Below are 19859 nucleotides of genomic sequence, written 5' to 3'. Positions count from 1 at the left end.
GATTGCGTACAGTTTGGTCAGATATTCGGTTGTAATGTATATCAGGGTTATTAGCAGCAGTAGCAGTGGCAGTTTGGATAAGATTGCATAAAAGTGTGTTCATGATATAGTGGTCTTGCCCAGTCGTCTTGATGCGCGGAGGTCCAATACGTGGTAATCTTCCGTACGATCTGTTGCTTGAAAACGTTGCCTAAGGTTTCGAATAGCACGGCTAGAACTGCCAACAACCCTAGCAACCTCATTCGTCACCATACCAGCAGTAAGCATGCCAATGGCACGTTAACGTAAATTTGGTGGATTTCTAGGTATATCAAAAAGAAAGAAAACTGAATAAATTTCACTTTTTTTCAATAAAGGATTTAACAGAAAACGGGATGAAAGCCGAAGTTTCAAGGCATTTCTGACATCGTGAAATCTGATGATTTTCGAAAGGATGGAACAGATTTTTGCGTGTTTCTGATCAAACCCAGTTCATAACCTGTGTAAATGAGCTTTTGTGTTTTGTGAGTCAGTCAAAATACAGTTCAATGTGCATTTTATGGTTGGTGTTAATCAACTATATATAAATAAAACGTGATGACCAAACAAATGATTGCAGGATTCCAGCCTGCTCTGTAAGTAGCTTTGTTAATTTACAAAATGTTTCGATTACAACATGGAAGTAAAGGGTAGTCAGCAAGATAAAACCGTTACACTGCTTGTTGGTGACAGGATACGGAATATACGCTGTCTCGAAAATCCATATCGGGCGGGCGATATGGATTTCCTCGATAGCGTGCCACCAACAAGCAGTGTAACTAATAGTACTATCATCTGCAGGGACTTTTCCGTAGCGATTTCAGTGAAAATTGGTAAATTGAGCATTTTTCGTCATCAGATTTCGCAACAGGGAGAACACAAAATCCTGGACTTGCAAAATGAAAATTACATATTAGACATGTATTGCTGATGGTTTGTATTGAGACGCATATATTCATGTTAACATCGCTAATCTTTATTTCAGGCGTATGGTTACAGATTTTAGTTTGAGGTTTTGAAAGTCAAGTAGTCCGACCGAGTAGCTCTGAAAACTATTTATTGCCTTTTTAAGAGCAACTTTTGAAAATGTATAAATTTATTTTATGCCTGGGATGCTTAAGCTTCGAGTATGAATTTAAAGAAAATAAGTTTACAATCTAATTTGATTTTAATTTCACAGACAAACAAGCAAAGGGAGATAACCGCTATTCCGGTCTGACATTTTAACAGTCTATTCCGAGCAAATACAATGACAGAGATGCATGTTATAAAACCAGGCCGCTTAAGATATCCGATCCACAAATAGGTAACATTTCGATGCCTAGTGACCCAATGTTTGTTTCTTTTGGTATCATTTGAAATAGTTTTGTCTGCTGAATTAGAATTTTTTTGACAGCGAAATGACAAATCTTACACTAATAACTGGATTTCTGTTGAATTATCATTGAAGACTTTGAAAATTTTGTAACTTATTTTTGCCATGTAACTTATATTTTCTTTTTCAATCGACAATACACTTTCAAATGATACCAAAATTATATGAGCTTACAAGGCATCAATATTTGATATATTTTTATAGCACTGTTATATAGACTTGCTTATTTGTGGATCGGATACCTTAAATATATGGTTATTGTGATATTAAAGCCGTCACATACGTCATTTAAATGCAAATGTAATGATTCTTTATGAATTCAGTAAGCGTTTTAAGACTGCGCAAAATGAGATATTTTAGCAGTACGTCCTCTGAATGAGTATTAACTTGTTCGTTGAATACATATAAATATTGGACATAGCGCAAACACCAGTCACAGCACTTGAATTGGAGAAATTTTTGAAGGGTTTGTTTCAAATATCTTCTTGCTTATATTTCGCCGGTCGCGAATCATTGTTTCACGGTCTGATTAGATCATCTCCATGGCTTAAAAGTAATGTACATTATAGCTAAATGGCACCGGATAGACAGTTGTCTCTAAACAGACACCATTTTAGTGTCTTATGATAGACAAAAAGAGCATGAAACATTAAGACGGTGAGATACGGTGCTTATACATGTACTTGTGTTTGTAGCTTCCCAGGACGAGTCCAGCGTATCGCCAGTAACATAAAATAATTAAAATATTCATACAATTCAGACTGATTGACAGCTGAACACATTTAAATGCTGGAAACGGGGTTGATGAGCAAGGGAGTGTTAATGAAACTCTAATATTATTCATGAATTTGTGTGCGTGTTCCTGGTAGAATAAGTGAATACATAATCTATTTAAATTGTGAAATGTTCAACAACATATGTTGGAAATGTATAAGAAATAGGTTTCTTCTGATCTAAATTGATTAAATTACAAAATAAATTGCAAAACAATGTAATATGGGCATCTGTTTAAAACCAGTTGTAAATATAAAGTAACTATTAAAAACAGGATCTTGCATTTGGATTGAAACCCGTGTGATAGGTATTTAGACTGATATTTGTTTTTGACATTTTAAACTTATAGGCCTGAAATATATATATTAAAATGAACAGAAATAAGAATATAACAATTAATTACGAACTGTTAATTTTTAGTTATGGAACCAATAAAGGACAGCCCTTTAACCCGTTTTGTTTTTGGGATAGCATTTCTGTTCCTTATACCAAAGAAGGTTGAAGCTGCGTATTACCATGTTTCAGTGTATATAATTAAGCCATTCCTGTTATTGCTGTTTAAAAGAAATTTTATCCCATGACCAGCAAGTGGTTTATTAAAATTAAATGATCAACGTATTTTCATCATATTCCCTTGCTGCTGGAATTGGCCTACGTATTCAGAGAATTTACGGATTGAATTCTACGAGTCTCAATCGGACGATTTTTACCAGTTCGTATTTTTTTTTCGGTGTAGCTGAATAACATGGATTTTGACCTAGATTCTGTAGAACGGGACAGGTGCGCGCTGAGAAGATAAACCATTTATTAAGTCTTAAATGACATTGATTATCAGAAGGCACATATTAAATGGAACATATTTAGTAGTTTTGTTACCCTAAACTAAAATGATATATTCTAATTTAATGTTTTTAGTAATTTATCACCGCTAGAGAAATCGAAAGTAAACTTCTTCCCCCGTTGGGAACCTCGCTTATGGATGAATGAGTTGTCGTTGGTTGTAATTGTAAAGTCAGTGTACTCGGTGTCGGATGTACGCGGTTTCGCACACACGGCAAATTCATGTTCTTCGTGAAAATAATGCAGAAAATTTAACAATTTTTTGTTATTATTTCACGAAACTGAGTTATTCCCTACATAATTTGACACCAGGGGTCTTTCCCCACTGGAGCCTCGCTCTGGCAAGTGCAGACAAAAAATAAAAACACCAATGGAGGCCAGTAGGTCAGCTGAAAATTTTTAAATTTCATGAAAATAATGACTATGCAAACAACAACAATGTGCAAATTAAATTTTAAAAAATCACCATTCCATCATATATTATGTAAGTATTTACCTATAACTTTACCCAAATAAAAAAGATTTCAACATTTATTGAACGTATCCCAATCTGCAAATGTTTGATTTTTTGCTTTAAATTCTTTTTTTTTAACTGAGAACTTAATCAAGTAATTAGAGTTTTGGGGGTAACTAGCTAATGGGTTACTTATGGGGATTCTGACCCAACTCGAAATTATTTCAGAATCAGCCCAGGACGTCAAATCATTTTGACCTTCTATCACTGAAAGGATACCTCTTGATCATTTAAATTTGCTGCTTAGTTGGAATATTTGCAAATGAATAATGTGCTCGTATATATTCTGTCTGTTCTGTTTAATTCTGAATTTTTCATGCGCCTAACATTATTACCTCTACGCCGTTTGTCTTTTTAAAGACATTTCTTGTTACCTGTTTCCGTGAGGTTTTAATATATTCATCTGTTGAATTGTTCTTTCTCCATACATTCACATTTTCATCAAAATTGTCAGCTAGTTTAATGTTCTTTACGCAAAAAAAAAAAAGAAAATTAAAGAAATCTAGATGAACGCTGTACTTTAGTCTAATAAAGGGTAGAAGCTTGATTTGCCTGGATCCATTCAGTTTTCACGAAACGTTGTGTCTAGAAAATATTTTTTTTTAATAAATTTAACTTTTTTCTAAAGACAGAAATTTTGACAATTTTGAAACTTGGGCATTTTCCATATGTAAGCATCAAAGCCGTCGGTATAACATGTTTCCAGTAAGATTGTTCCATTAAGATAAAATTGCATTTGCTGAACGATTTAAGAAAGAAATTTAAAGCAGAAAAGGGTTGCTATGGTAATTTCTCCTTTTAGATACTAAAACAAAAAACATGATAAGATCGCGAGCTAAAGGCAGATGTGTTTTCAGTCGATGTAATGGCATCTGGTATTTTCCATACTTGCTAACAGTATAAACTCTAGCTAGGTATTATTGTTTCCGGAACACCTAACAGTATGGAACGCCGCAGCTGTCTTATGTCGGGACATTTGATGTTATTATGTCATAGCGTGATGTTAACTTGTCAAAACAGTATCTTATTATGTTTAAAAGCTATGTTATTATGTCAAGATAGGGTGTTAACTTGTCAAAACAGTGTCTTATTATGTTAAAACGCTATGTTTTCTTGTTAAAGTGTCGTGTGATTTTGTCTACTGAGCTTGCTATTATGTTAAATTGCTATGTTATCTTGTCAAATTGTGGTGTTAACTTGTCTAAACAGTGTCTTATTATGTTAAAACGCTATGTTTTCTTGTTATAGTGTCGTGTTATCTTGTCTACTGAGCGTGCTATTATGTTTAAAAGCTATGTTATTATGTCAAAGTGTGGTGTTAACTTGTTAAAACAGTGTCTTATTATGTCAAAAAGCTATGTTAGTATGTCAAAATGTGGTGTTAACTTGTCGAAACAATGTCTTATTATGTCAAAAAGCTATGTTATTATGTCAAAGTGTGGTGTTAACTTGTCGAAACAGTGTCTTATTATGTCAAACAGCTATGTTATTATATCAAAGTGTGGTGTTAACTTGTCGAAACAGTGTCTTATTATGTCAAACAGCTACTAGTATGTTATTATATCAAAGTGTGGTGTTAACTTGTCGAAACAGTGTCTTATTATGTCAAAAAGCTATGTTGTTATGTCGAAACCTATGTTATTATGTCGAAGTGCGGTGTTAACTTGTCGAAACAGTGTCTTATTATGTCAAAAAGCTATGTTATTATGTCGAAGTGCGGTGTTAACTTGTCGAAACAGTGTCTTATTATGTTGAAAAGCTATGATATCTTGTTATAGTATCGTGTGATTTTGTTTACCGAGCGTGCTATTATGTAAAAAAGCTATGCTTTCTTGTCAAAGTGTTGTGTTAACTTGTCAAAACAGTGTCTTATTATGTTAAAATGTTATGTTATCATATCAAAGTGCGATGTTATCATGTCAAAATGTGATGTTAACTTGTCGAAATGCTGTCTTATTATGTTAAGTGCTATGTTATTATGTCAAAGTACCACGTGATCTTGTCTACAGAGCGTGTTATTATGTTAAAACGTTATAATATCATGTCAAAGTACCGTGTGATCTTGTCTACCGAGCGTGCTATTATGTTAAAAAGCTATGTTATCTTGTCCAAGTGTGGTGTTAACTTGTCAAAACAGTGTTTTATTATGTTAATACGTTATATTATTATGTCAAAGTGTGAAGTTAACATGTCCAGATAGTGTCTTATTATGTTAACTAGGCATGTTATCTTGTGTTGTGTTAACTTGTCAAAACAGTGTCTTATTATATTAAATGCTATGTTATTATGTCAAAATACCATGTGATCTTGTCTCAGCGTGCTATTATGTTAAAAAGCTATGTTATCTTGTCAAAGTGCTGTGTTAACTTGTCAAAACTGTGTCTTATTATGTTAATATGCTATGTTATCATGTCGAATAGTGATGTTAACTTGTCCAAATAGTATCTTATCATGTTAACTAGTCATGTTATCTTGTCAAAGTGTTGTGTTAACTTGTCAAAACTGTGTCTTATTATGTTAATATGCTATGTTATTATGTCAAAGAGTGATGTTAACTTGTCCAAATAGTATCGTATTATGTTATTAGTCATGTTATTATGTCAAAATGTGGTGTTAATTTGTCAAAACAGTGTCGTATTATGTCACAAAGCTATGTTATCTTCTTAAAGTATCATTTAATCTTGTCTAGCTTTTTATACGCCCGAAGGGACGTATTATGTTATGACGCTGGTGTCCGTCTGTCCGTCCGTCCGTCCGTCTGTCCGTCTGTCCGTTAGCAATTTCGTGTCCGCTCTGTAACTATTGAACCCCTTGAAGGATTTCAAGGAAACTTGACACAAATGTTCACCACACCCAGACGACGTGCAGAGTGCATGTTCCGGATGTCTCGCTTCAAGGTCAAGGTCACACTTGGGAGTCAAAGGTCATATCAGTTTGTATCCTGTCCGCTCTGTAACTCTTGAATCCCTTGAAGGATTTCAAAGAAACTTCACACAAATGTTCACCACACCAAGACAACGTGCAGAGCGCATGTTCCGGATGACTTGCTTCAAGGTCAAGGTCACACTTAGGGGTCAAAAGTCATATCAGTTTGTTTCGTGTCCGCTCTGTAACTCTTGAACTGCTGGAAGGATTTCAAAGAAACTTGGCAGAAATGTTAACCACATTGCAACGATGTGCAGAGCACATGTTCATGATGACTCGCTTCAAGGTCAAGGTCACACTTAAGGGTCAGAGGTCATATATGACTTTGCTTTGTGTATATTGCTCTGCATTGCAGTGCTCTTGTTTTTATTTGGCAGATCTCTGTTTTTGTACTTACAATAATTTTTTTTTGAATTACTTCCCTTTTATGTTACTATAAATAGCTTATTTTGAAACTTTTTTATTATTGGCCGTAGGGAAAACCGAGACCACTTTTCTGTGGTACAACATGGATGGTACCTCCAATTTTAAGGTGTATTTTTACATACCTGTACCTGATAAGGATTTTTTGTAGACTTTTAATTTTTTTTTTGTGGACTTAGATTTGTTTTTTTGAAGTTTTCCTTTTGTTGTTCCAGTCCTTTGGGGCTTCAATAGTCAAATTCTTAAAATTTTGCTCCCATCCTATGATGTAAGCCTTCGGGCGTATATTGCCCCGCTTGGCGGCGCTCTTGTTTAACATAATAATACGCTCTATAGACAAGATCGCACTGTACTTTGACATATTAACATAGCTGTTTGACATAATAAGACACTATTTGGACAAGTTAACACCACACTTTGACATAATAACATAGCTTTTTGACATAATAAGACACTGTTTCGACAAGTTAACACCACACTTTGACATATTAACATAGCTTTTTGACATAATAAGACACTGTTTAGACAAGTTAACACCACACTTTGACATATTAACATAGCTTTTTGACATAATAAGACACTGTTTTGACAAGTTAACACAATACTTTGACATGATAACATAGTTTTTTAACATAATAAGACACTGTTTTGACAAGTTAAGACCACACTTTGACATGATAACATGAAATGTCCCGACATAAGACAGCTGCGGCGTTCCATATAACAGACTGATTTTTCATTATTATTACGTAAGCATATGAATTTATTTAATAACGGCGAATAATGTTTGCTTGGCGATATATCGTAAAAGATGAATCTGTCTTAAATTAGAATGGAATGATTTCTTCTATATTTACAGTTTTATTGTATGTTATTGTTCACTTCTATTTTTACTAAAGAATTGTTTCACTGGATTCAAATTAACAATCAAAGTATTTTTAATGAGATATTCTATTGTACATTTTAGTTACTTAAAGAAGCACAAAACCAATTAATAACCAAATAGTTTCTGTTGGATTAGTCCGTTAATAAGCTTTTATAAGTTTCCAGTCTTCACTTTATTCAATAACATCAAAATGGTATGAGACACACGTGTTACACTTAGATAATAACAGGTTACTGTCTTTTGAGAAAGTGTTTCTCAGACGAGGCTTGATATGGTCCTGGAAGGAGCGAGGCTTGAGTCTTAGAAATCCCTGTCTCAAAAGACAGAACCTTTACGTGTTATTCTATTTATAATGCCATTATTAACAACTTATATCATACTTTCATGCAACATAAAGGGCAAAACGTAGGGGTAGAATACCTTTTGCTGTTTTGCCGGACTTCTGTTTTGATTTTTGTTTTCAAAACGAGCCATCTTGTTTTTGTGAATAAGTGCTAAAAGACATATTTACGCAATTATTTTTACAAACGCGTTCTTATTAGGTACGTGAGACCTTGTCACTAGTGTACAGCATATGTCTACCGTATTTGCAATTACCACAAAATTTTTTGTTTTTATAACGAAAAACGCTCAAAGAAACGGAAATGAAAGCGTTCGGTCAATATTTTAGATTATAAAGACCTACTTTTTTCAGTGCAGTATAAGGGCCTATTAATTTTTAGATGCAAGACAAACACAATCTTATGTCCTTGAACTTTATCATAGGTTTACACGGTGTAAAGTGTTCTCAAGGCACTAACCAGAGGAAGGCTGCTTTTCTCAGACAGGCTTTATCAGACAGTTGTTATAGTAATGGCATGATAAATCGCGAACTGTATAAGAAGTTACAAATATATCTGTAAGCATTCCTGCCACTTAATGCAACAAACGTAAACAATCTAACCAGATGAAGAATGTCAGTAAGTTTTAAGATCCAGAGATAAGCTAATTAACCAACAGGATGTATGTTTTTCATTATTTTGAGTGAGTTCTGTTCATCTGGAAAGATGTATAAATTTTGGCTAAGCGTTTGTGTAATTATTGTAAGTAAATCTATCCTCTTTTTGATATTTTTTTCGTTTAAAATTTTGAAATAGGGGAATATATAGCATGCCTTTCAAACATGTATTTAAAACCTACGTAGGCATGTAGAACTCCAGGAATATTATCTGGTGTGCACAATATATTGTCACGTATATTTTCTTGCATTTTTGAAAACAGTAATGTGATCGAGTTAGTCTATATGAGCCGTGCCATGGGAAAACCAACATAATGGGTTTGCGACCAGTATGGATCCAGACCAGCCTGCGCATCTGCGCAGTCTGGTCAGGATCCATGCTGTTCGCTAACAGTTTCTCTAATTGAAATAGGCTTTGAAAACGAACAGCATGGATCCTGACCAGACTGCGCGGATGCGCAGGCTGGTCTGGATCCATGCTGATCGCAAACCCACTATGTTGGTTTTCCCATGGCACGGCTCATATCTTTTTTTTGAAAATACGACTTTTTAACGTTTCAATTGTCGATGTTATATTTTAAAAAGTAAAGAGATGTTTAGATGTCTATGCGGTCATTTAGGTCAAAGCTGATTTTACACAGTCTTGCCTTGTCAACAAGTTAAATATCTCAATAAAATGTCAGCAAGAGCATGGAAGTACCTGTGTCCTATGGACACACATCTGTATCCTATGGATGTCTACGTTAGCCTTGTTTTGAATTTCCGAAAATATTTGAAGATTTCCGCAAGTAATTGTTATCAGTCGGAAGATCTTATTTCATAGGAGAAAAATATGGATGAGCATAGAAAAAAGGTTTCATTCATGACCTATTTTGTATTTTTGATATGGACTTTTAAAGATTTGCGTAATGCTTACTTACAAGAAGTTGCAATTTTGATCTCATGTTTTATGTTTTAGATACTTGTACAGACTCAAAGCATTTCCGGAGATTTGTCAATAGACCAAAGAATCCGCGAAGGAAATCGAAAGCGAGGTACATGTATGTTTCTATATTAATGTACCCAACTGTATTTGTACTGTGTATATGTGTACTCATAAACTTTTCCTAAAATGCTGTAGACAAAGTCTATTTGTTGGACATACGAACTATTACTTCATAACGCTTAAGTTCATATGTTAGTACTGTAATTTACACAGAAAACAACTGTAAACTTCATGTATACTTATTACATAATGATACATGCATCCATCAAATGTGAAATCATTTTTATTTGCGTAGGACGAATTTTCGCGTATTTCGCGCTAGGACCGATGCGCGAATTTAAGACCGCGCTATTATTATTATTTCATTCTATTTTTTATTTCTGAAATTGAAAATGCGCGAATTAAAACCAGCGCGAAACACTCCTTTTTCACGTTTGCGCGAAATTTCATGCCAGCGAATTAAAATGATTTTCAGTAATATAGCCGCTTTTTATACGCCCGAAGGGACGTATTATGTTATGACGCTGGTGTCCGTCTGTCTGTCCGTCCGTACGTCCGTCTGTCCGTTAGCAATTTCGTGTCCACTCTATAACTCTTGAACCCCTTGAAGGATTTCAAGGAAACTTGACACAAATGTTCACCACACCGAGACCACGTGCAGAGCGCATGTTTTGGATGTCTTGCTTCAAGGTCAAGGTCACACTTAGGAGTCAAAGGTCATATCAGTTTGTTTCGTGTCCGCTCTGTAACTCTTGAACCCCTTGAAGGATTTCAAAGAAACATGACACAAATGTTCACCACACCAAGACAACGTGCAGAGCGCATGTTCCAAACGACTCGCTTCAAGGTCAAGGTCACACTTAGGGCTCAAAAGTCATATCAGTTTGTTTCGTGTCCGCTCTGTAACTCTTGAACTGCTAAAAGGATTTCAAAGAATCTTGGCAGAAATGTTCACCAAACCAAGACAACGTGCAGAGTGCATGTTCCGGATGACTTGCTTCAAGTTCAAGGTCACACTTAAGGGTCAAAGGTCATATATGACTTTGCTTTGTGTATAATGCTCTGCATTGCAGTGCTCTTGTTTTTATTTGGCAGATCTCTTTTTTGTTCACTTACAATAATTTTTTTAATTACTTCCCTTTTATGTTACTATAAATAGCTTATTTTGAAACTTTTTTATTATTGGCCGTAGGAAAAACCGAGACCACTTTTCTGTGGTACAACATGGATGGTACCTCTAATTTTAGGTATATTTTTACATACCTGTACCTGATAAGGATTTTTTTTGTGGACTTTGAATATTTCTTGTGGACTTAGATTTGTTTTTTGAAGTTTTCCTTTTGTTGTTCCACTCCTTTGGGCTACAACAGTCAAGTTCTTTAAATTTTGCTCTCATCCTATGATGTAATCCTTCGGGCGTATATTGCCCCGCTTGGTGGAGTTCTTGTTTAATATTGCATTATTGTATATTCTCTATAAATTGTGCAATGATTTGAAATGCACATGTCAATTGGTTTGAATACAAAGGGATAAAGAGCCATGACATCCATATTGATGCAACCTCCTATAGATAGTTTATACCAAAACTCCTTGCTACCTAAATTCCTTAAGCTATACATTTGAACAAACAAATTCGACTAAACAGACCCCAGGTAATGAATATTTATATTTATAATGCTTCCTTCACGTTTCTTAATGTCTATTGGTCAATGTACATCACGTGCAGACCAGATATATTCAATATCTGATTAGTCAATTTCCAGTATTAAGTTGTTTTTATAGTTTGATCAAGTGACATAGTTTTATATTTTAAAACGCACATGTTTTAACTTTTCCTAAATTTCATCCACATAAACAGTCTTTTATCCAGGGTTCATGTAAATCAGAGTATTAGGATTGCCCGTTTGACGCTTATTTAAACAGGTTATGAAATGGTTGTATTAAAAGTACTGAAACTTTTTGAAAATCATCAGAATCCAGTATGACAGAAATTACTTGAAACTTTGTTTTCATCATATTTCCTGTTAAATCCTTTATCTTGCATGTAGATTAAATGATTCTACAACAAACAACTGAGTAACAAATAAGGTTAAATTCCTTGCTTAACAATGATTTAACTAATACGAATCAAACATAATCTACAACAAACAGCTGAGTAACAAATAAGGTTAAATCCCTTGATTAACAATGATTTAACTAATACGAATCAAACATAATCTACAACAAACAGCTGAGTAACAAATAAGGTTAAATCCCTTGATTAACAATGATTTAACTAATACGAATCAAACATAATCTACAACAAACAGCTGAGTAACAAATAAGGTTAAATCCCTTGATTAACAATGATTTAACTAATACGAATCAAACATAATCTCCAGTTAGCTCGCATACAGAGTCTCTGTTCCTTAAGGACGTATGCTAGAATTTGGTGCGAAAATTTTCCCAATAACAGAATTTCTTCAAACTTTGGATATTGAAGGACAATCATCTAAGAAACAAAAAAATGCAATAAAAATCATAGGTCACCGGTATCGAAAAAGAGTTATCTGCCCTTGAAAACGGCATTTCCCCCAAAAATGACGTTTTCAAGGGCAGATAACTCTTTTTAGAATCCGGTGACCCATGATTTTTATTGCATTTTTTTGTTTCTTAGATGATTGTCTTTCAATATCGAAAGTTTAAAGAAATTCTGTTATTGGGAAAATTTTCGCCCATCTCATATACAGGGAATTCTAGCGTACGCCTTTAACATTCGCCTCTTATGGCTATTGCAATTGTACGAAATTTATATTATTGGATAAAAACGGCCAAAATAATAAATATAAAAGTTTATTCTCAGAAAATATATCTCTAGATGCAGTTAAAGTGATTCGACTTGATTCGTCAAAGCCAGCGATGTGGTAGCCACTTTATTTTAATCAAAACAACTAGTTATAACAGTCTAGCGAGAATGTTTTCTACCTGATATTTATATTTTATCAAATCTAGGCGAAACTGGAAACTCTCTAAATATCTTGGATCAAACGTTCTGTCACCAGGTTAAAAGATAGATAAATCTTGCTAATGGAACAGACACCCTATTTCATACCTGATTTACATGGAATATAATCAGAACATTTTTCTTGATGAAATAGAGATCAACTTTGAAGTTTGGTTATACGGGACCAAAAGCAAAGTAACTGGATCAGATCAAAGAGAAACATTAGTACTTGTTAACATATAATTTAATTAATTACCTTGTATTCACTTTATATTCGTGGGAACAGTTAACATCCATAAGGGCAGAAACAGCACCCCCCTCCTCCACCTCTCCCCACAAAAAAACCCAAAACAAAACAAACAAAGAAACATCAAAGGGACTGTTCGATTTAGCCGTGTAATGACGGTCTATTTTTTCACCTGATTTCCATGAAATTATACATCGGAACCAAAATATGTTGGAAATTGATGGTGAAAGACTTTTTTAGGAAAACAATGTCAGAGAATATTGTATTTGATGAAGATATACAAAAAATATTTAAGTTTGGGAAGTAGTACTACGTTACAACATTATAATTTTGATGTAATTCTTTGGCAAAGAAATTTGACAGGAATATTCTCTCTAAGAAGATATGACCCCGACCTGTCTCCTAATTTTATCCCTTTTCGTAATGTTATTCTTCAAAATGAGGTGAGGATTTCGTCTTTGAACCGGGCCTACCTAGGTTTGATAGCATTACGAATCTAGCATGACAAATACAATATATATATACAACATTCTTAACTTTCACCCTGCTAAACTTCTACAATGGACTAGTCCATCATTCGATTTGGACAGTACCATTTATTATTCGAAGGGATGTTCACTGAAAATTTACTGACTGAATAGCGAACAGTACAGACCATGATAAACCTGCACGAATGTGAGGCTGTAGTAAATGTAAAGCAAGTATGTACCTGGTCATAAAATCTGTAAGATTTTACAAAGTGCAAGCCAGAATTATGGCCGTACTTGGATTTAGTGTTGTTATATTTTCTGGTCCTTTGGGATCATGGAGTCCACTCAATGTTCATGGACAATAGAGTTCCGCTTAAGCCGGTGCTAGGGGGCATGATGGGTGTTGCACTTTCCACTACCTCTCATGAACAGACTCAATTAATCCGAGTCTACTATTATTTTTCTTGGTTGCATTTTATGCTTCCAAATGATCTTCTTTCAGATTTTATACTAATAAAGAAGTCTACAGTACCAAAAACATGAAAACACATCTTTATCCTTACAAAACTTTAATTAACTTGATCGCATTTGTTTAAGCAATATATCTTTTCGTTTGAGGGCTAAATATGATGCCCTAAATCTTTTAAGCCGTGGTAAATAATCGAACTGATGGCAACTAGAAACAATAAATCCGACCACTCTTACAGCTGTGGAACTGCTTTGAACAGTGTTATACTACAAATAATCTCACAAATATGTCGTCATAGCGTCAAACAGATGTACTCTGTAACACTTTATAACTTAAGACTGGGTATTTAATTGAAACAATTGTACCATTTGCAGAACAGGAAGTTGAAAGGAACAGAATGACCACACTAGAACTTGACATGGTTGTAGAAGAGAATAATAAACACAAAATATTTCACAGGTAAGACAAACATAAACATAAATCAAATCAATTAAAATTGTCTACGTTTGTAAACATGTGTTTCTACGTGCAAACCTATTACGTTTAAGGGCAGTTAGATTTTAAAATTCCCTTATTGTCCAACTAAACCGTAAAAACGTCATTCCAAAGTTTCAACTTTTCTCTCATTGCAACTGGGCACGAAAAATCGATAAATAAAGATCAATTTCTCGCCTGCCTATTATGCGCAGCAGTCTAAGACGGAAACAGTATCCGTATTAGGTAGATCTTTTGGAAGAATAGAAAACAACTAAGCAAAATAATAACAAATAGTAATCAAAGCCTTGAGACGTCTTGTGGTTGCGGGCTTTGGGTTTTCTGTTTAAATGCCAATCTATAAATATACATGTTTGTTTGTTTGTTTTGGGTTTAACGCTGTTTTTCAACAGTATTTCAGTCATGTAACGGCGGGCAGTTAACCTTACCAGTGTTCCTGGATTCTGTACCAGTACAAACTTGTTTTCCGCAAGTAACTGCCAACTTCCCCACATGAATCAGAGGTGGAGGACTAATGATTTCAGACACAATGTCGTTTATCAAATAGTCACGGAGAACATACGCCCAGCCCGAGGATCGAACTCACGACCCCGCGATCCGTAGACCGACGCTCTACCTACTGAGCTAAGCGGGCGGGTATAAATATACATGAATGAGAAATAAAAACAAATGTGCCTCATATTTAATGAACCCTGCCTGACCTAGTTTGTGATGTAACCATTGGCTGGAAAACCTTATCACCGATCTTATATAATCTAAAGGGTCAGTGGGAATGAATACAGGTTGATCATTGATAATTCATCCGCATTGTTCATGAATGGGACTATTTTGTGTAGCACATGAACATCCTTTGGATGGGATTTGGAATAAAATAAAGATGCTATATGACTGTCAAAAATATACTTGTAACTTTGATAGCGGGGTAAACCCGCAACCGAAAACACACATGTAAAACATCTCGTGAGGGTAGTTCAATTTCGCTTGAAGTGTCGTTACTGAACAGAAAATATAATAGCGAAATTTCAGCACCAGCGAAATTTAAAGACTAGTGAACTTTTGCTAGACTGTTGGAAATGCTACGTGTTTGCCGGTATATCGGTATGTTTTATATCTAAACCGGTGTAACAGCCCAGTTTTTCCCCCAGTCAGTTCTTTCCCCGGGGAAAAAGCTGACTAGTCAATTCTTTCCCCCGGGGAAAAACTGACTAGTCAGTTTCTTCCCCCCAGTCAGTTTCCCCCCTTGGAATTAGTTTTCTGATAGGGGAAGAAACTGACTAGTTAGTCAGATTTTTCCCCAGGGAAAAAACTGACTAGTCTGTTCTTTCCCCCTAGTAAAGTTTTCCCTTCAAGTACTGGATTCTTTCGGTATTGTTATTCTGGATACTGCAAGTGTCTATTCATTTTCCATTTAAATTTCAGATGAAACAGGTATTGTTTTTCATTTGAATAAACCTATATGTTTCTTTTTTTGTAACTTTAATCAATGATTTTTTTTTTGTCAAATCAAATTTTTTAACTTCTGTTTGCTTGCCATTACTATTTAATATCTGTCTGGTGCAGGGAAGAAATTGACTGGTCAGTTCTTTCCCCCTTGCATATACTTAACTTATCAGGTGGGAGGAAAATTGACCAGTCAGTTCTTTCCCCCCCCCCCCTCAAGCCAGTACTTGACCTGTCAGGTGAGGAAAGAAATTGGCCGGTCGGTTTTTTCCCTACTAGCCAGTACTTGACCTGTCAGGTGGGGAGAAGAAATTGACCGGTCAGTTCTTTCCCCCCAGCATATACTTGACCTATCAGGTGGGGAAGAAATTGACCAGTCAGTTCTTTCCCCCTAGAATATATTTGACCTATCAGGTGGGGGAAGAAATTAACCAGTCAGTTCTTTCCCCCCTAGCATATAGGTGGGGGAAGAAATTGACTAGTCAGTTCTTTCCTTCCCCCCTTGCATATACTTGACCTATCAGGTGGGGGAAGAAATTGACCGGTCAGTTCTTTCCCCCCTAGCCAGTACTTGACCTATCGGGTGGGGAGAAGAAATTGACCGGTCAGTTCTCCCCCCCCCCTGCATATACTTGACCTCTCAGGTGGGGGAAAAATTGACCGGTCAGTTCTTTCTCCCCTAGCATTATACTTGAACTGTCAGGTGGGGGAAGAAATTGACTAGTCAGTTCTTTCCCCCCAATCCAGTATTTGACCTGTCAGGTGGGGGGGGGGGGGAGAAATTGATCGGTCAGTTCTTTCCATCCTTGCATATAATTGACCTATCAGGTTGGGGAAGAAATTGACCAATCAGTTCTTCCCCCCCTAGCATATACTTGACCTATCAGGTGGGAGAAAAAATGACCGGTCAGTTCTTTCCCCCCAAGCCAGTATTTGACCTGTCAGGTGAGGAAAGAAATTGGCCGGTCGGTTCTTTCCCCCCTAGCCAGTACTTGACCTGTCAGGTGGGGAGAAGAAATTGACCGGTCAGTTCTTTCCCCCCTAGCATATACTTGACCTATCAGGTGGGGAAGAAATTGACCAGTCAGTTCTTTCCCCCTAGAATATATTTGACCTATCAGGTGGGGGAAGAAATTAACCAGTCAGTTCTTTCCCCCCTAGCATATAGGTGGGGGAAGAAATTGACTAGTCAGTTCTTTCCCTCCAAGCCAGTACTTGACCTGTCAGGTGGGGGAAGAAATTGGCCGGTCAGTTCTTTCCCCCCTAGCCAGTACTTGACCTGTTGGATGGGGAGAAGAAATTGACTAGTCAGTTCTTTCCCCCCTAGCTAGTACTTGACCTGTGGTGTGGGGAGAAAAATTTGACCAGTCAGTTCTTTCCCATCTAGCATATACTTGACCTGCCAGGTGGGGGAAGAAATTGACTAGTCAGTTCTTCCCCACCCCCCTACAGCCAGTCAATTTCTTCTCCCCACACCACAGGTCAAGTACTAGCTAGGGGAGAAAGAACTGACCAGTCAATTTCTTCCCCCACCTGACAGGTCAAGTACTGGCTGGGGGGGGGGGGGGGGAAGAAGAACTGACTAGTCAATTTCTTCCCCCACCTGACAGGTCAAGAACGAACTTGGGGGAAAGAACGGACTGGTCAATTTCTTCTCCCCACCCGACAGGTCAAGAACTGGCTAGGGGGGAAAGAACTGACCGGTCAATTTCTTCCCCCACCTGACAAAGCAAGTACAGGCTAGGGGGGAAAGAACTGACTAGTAAATTTCTTCCCCCACCCGACAGGTCAAGTACTGACTAGGGGGGAAAGAACTGACTGGTCAGTTTCATTTCCCCACCCTGCAGGTCAAGTACAGGCTAGGGGAAAAAGAACTGACTACTCAATTTCTTCCCCCACCTAACATCGCGCAAGTACAGGCTAGGGGGAAAAGATCTGACTGGTCAGTTTACTTCCCCCACCCGACAGGTCAAGTACTGGGTAGGGGGAAAAGAACTGACTGGTCAATTCTACCCTTTACCCGACAGGTCAAGTACTGGCTAGGGGGAAAGAACTGACTGGTCAATTTCTTCCCCCACCCGACAGGTCAAGTACTGGCTAGGGAGGAAAGAACTGACAGGTCAGTTTCTTCCCCCACCCGACAGGTCAAGTACTGGCTAGGGAGGAAAGAACTGACTGGTCAATTTCTTCCCCCACCCGACAGGTCAAGTAATTGCTTAGGGTGGGGGAAAGAAAGGACTTGTCAATTTCTTCCCCCACCCGACAGGTCAAGTACAGGCTAGGAGGAAGGAACTGACTAGTACTGGCTAGGGGGGAAATAACTGACCGTTCAGTTTCTTCCCCCACCTAACATCTAGCAAGTACAGGCTAGGGGGAAAAGAACTGACTGGTCAATTTACTTCCCCCACCTTACTGGTCAAGTACTGGCTACGTGCACGTGGGAAAAGAACTGACCAGCAGTAATTTCCTTACCTTAGAAGAAATTGAAACAGTAAAAAGGCAAATAAAAAATACAACAGAAATTAAAATAAGTTCATTTAAAAAAATTCTTTAATTTACACAAAATATGAAACATATTTCTTATCTTATATGAAATTTAAATGAAAACCGACTATCGGAAGTAAAAAAAAAACAGGCAAGAATAACCAGTTCCAGTTCACTAACAGTTGAAATAATTGACTAGCCAGGAAAATTGATGAGGGGGGAAAGAATTGACTAGTTAGTTTTCCCCCCATAAGAATGATCAAGAGTATCCAGTTATGATTGGGGGGGGGGGGGGGGGGGGGGGGGGGGAATTGACTGGGGTGGGAGGACTAGTCAGTTCTTTCACTCGGGGAAGAAACTGACTGGGGAAAGAACTGACCGTTACACCGGCACCATGGCATAGGGAGTCCGGAAACATTGACGATTTTGGGATAGTTGTTATTGGATAGTCACGATAAAGTTTCCTACCAGAGTTAATTGTTCTTCCAGTTCGGAAATATCATCCAAGGACCAAAACACGAAACACTTTCATTTAAATTTTGCACGTACTTATTTGCTGTTAAATTTCCCTAGTCTCCCAACTTCCCATTGAGTACACTACATGCTACATTTATTTAAGACGATATCTGTGGTGCTAAAACTCTCCCGACAATCGTTACATTTTGCAACTATATTCATCTCTTCACCCGGAGAGAGGCTATCATTGTCACATTTTACTTAAGCCAACTACCCAGCACGCAAGCATACATGGGGCCCATATGGGCTTGCCCACAACGGTCGTGAAAACACATGAAAACAATTTTCAGTGTATTTATCAAAGTTGTTTCGTACATTTTAAACAAAAACACTGCATTTAGCTATTTATAGTAATTCATTAAAACTCGTACCTGTTTAAGAATTGCGGAAGACTCTTGCTGAAATGATAAATCTATCAACAACCCAACTATGTTGCCATTATGAACGTTATCCTTTTCATAATTGCGCCCGATTCAAATAATCTCACGAGATTTGATTTTTTTTAAAAGTTCCATTTTCGTTAAATTCAGTGTATGCAATAGCAAGTTAAGATATGATTGTAGAATCGTTACAAACTTATTTTATTTTTAAAAAATCAATAAATAAATAAACAAAATATAGATATACTACAATGCCCGAACAGACACGAAAAGAAATATGGGACCCATATGGGACTCTTTTGGGAAGCATATTTATTTTAGACCAGAGTAATGTATTAAAATTCGTAGAAAACATAAACAACGATTGTTTATACTTGTGACAACACTTATAGTCTTAAAATCAAGACGTTGATGTATTACTTCAATAAGACATTGTACATGGGTCCGATGTGGGTCCGATATGGGCAAATACTTATTAAGCAATATGGGACCCAGACTGGATTATTGTGGGAAACACGTTTCTTTTGAAACTAAAGAAAATGTACATACAAAAAAGAAATTTCTATGCTAGTGACACCACTTATAAACATAAACTGAATACATTGATATAATACATCGCTGAGATCTTGTATATGGGT

The 19859-nt window shown here is 36.5% G+C and overlaps 1 protein-coding gene across 3 annotated transcripts in view; it reads left to right on the top strand.

Moving 5' to 3' along the window:
- Positions 1-8685: 8685 nt before the first annotated feature.
- Positions 8686-19859, top strand: part of LOC123552388 (uncharacterized) — a 65214-nt gene continuing 54040 nt past the window's right edge. For 2 of the 3 annotated variants that reach the window (XM_045342028.2, XM_053525185.1), the window contains exons 1-3: positions 8687-8837; positions 9711-9786; positions 14281-14365. In XM_045342028.2, the coding sequence (XP_045197963.2) occupies positions 8760-8837; positions 9711-9786; positions 14281-14365 (239 nt within the window). In that variant the 5' untranslated portion in view covers positions 8687-8759. Of the gene's footprint in view, positions 8838-9710; positions 9787-14280; positions 14366-19859 lie in introns of all 3 variants that reach the window. The other variant, XM_053525186.1, reaches the window with a different exon arrangement.

The sequence above is a fragment of the Mercenaria mercenaria genome, chromosome 15 (assembly GCF_021730395.1).
Source record: "Mercenaria mercenaria strain notata chromosome 15, MADL_Memer_1, whole genome shotgun sequence".
In the NCBI taxonomy this organism is placed as follows: Eukaryota; Metazoa; Mollusca; class Bivalvia; order Venerida; family Veneridae; genus Mercenaria; species Mercenaria mercenaria.
Note: the sequence above shows the minus strand (reverse complement) of the source record. Positions and strands in the feature narration are given on the sequence as shown.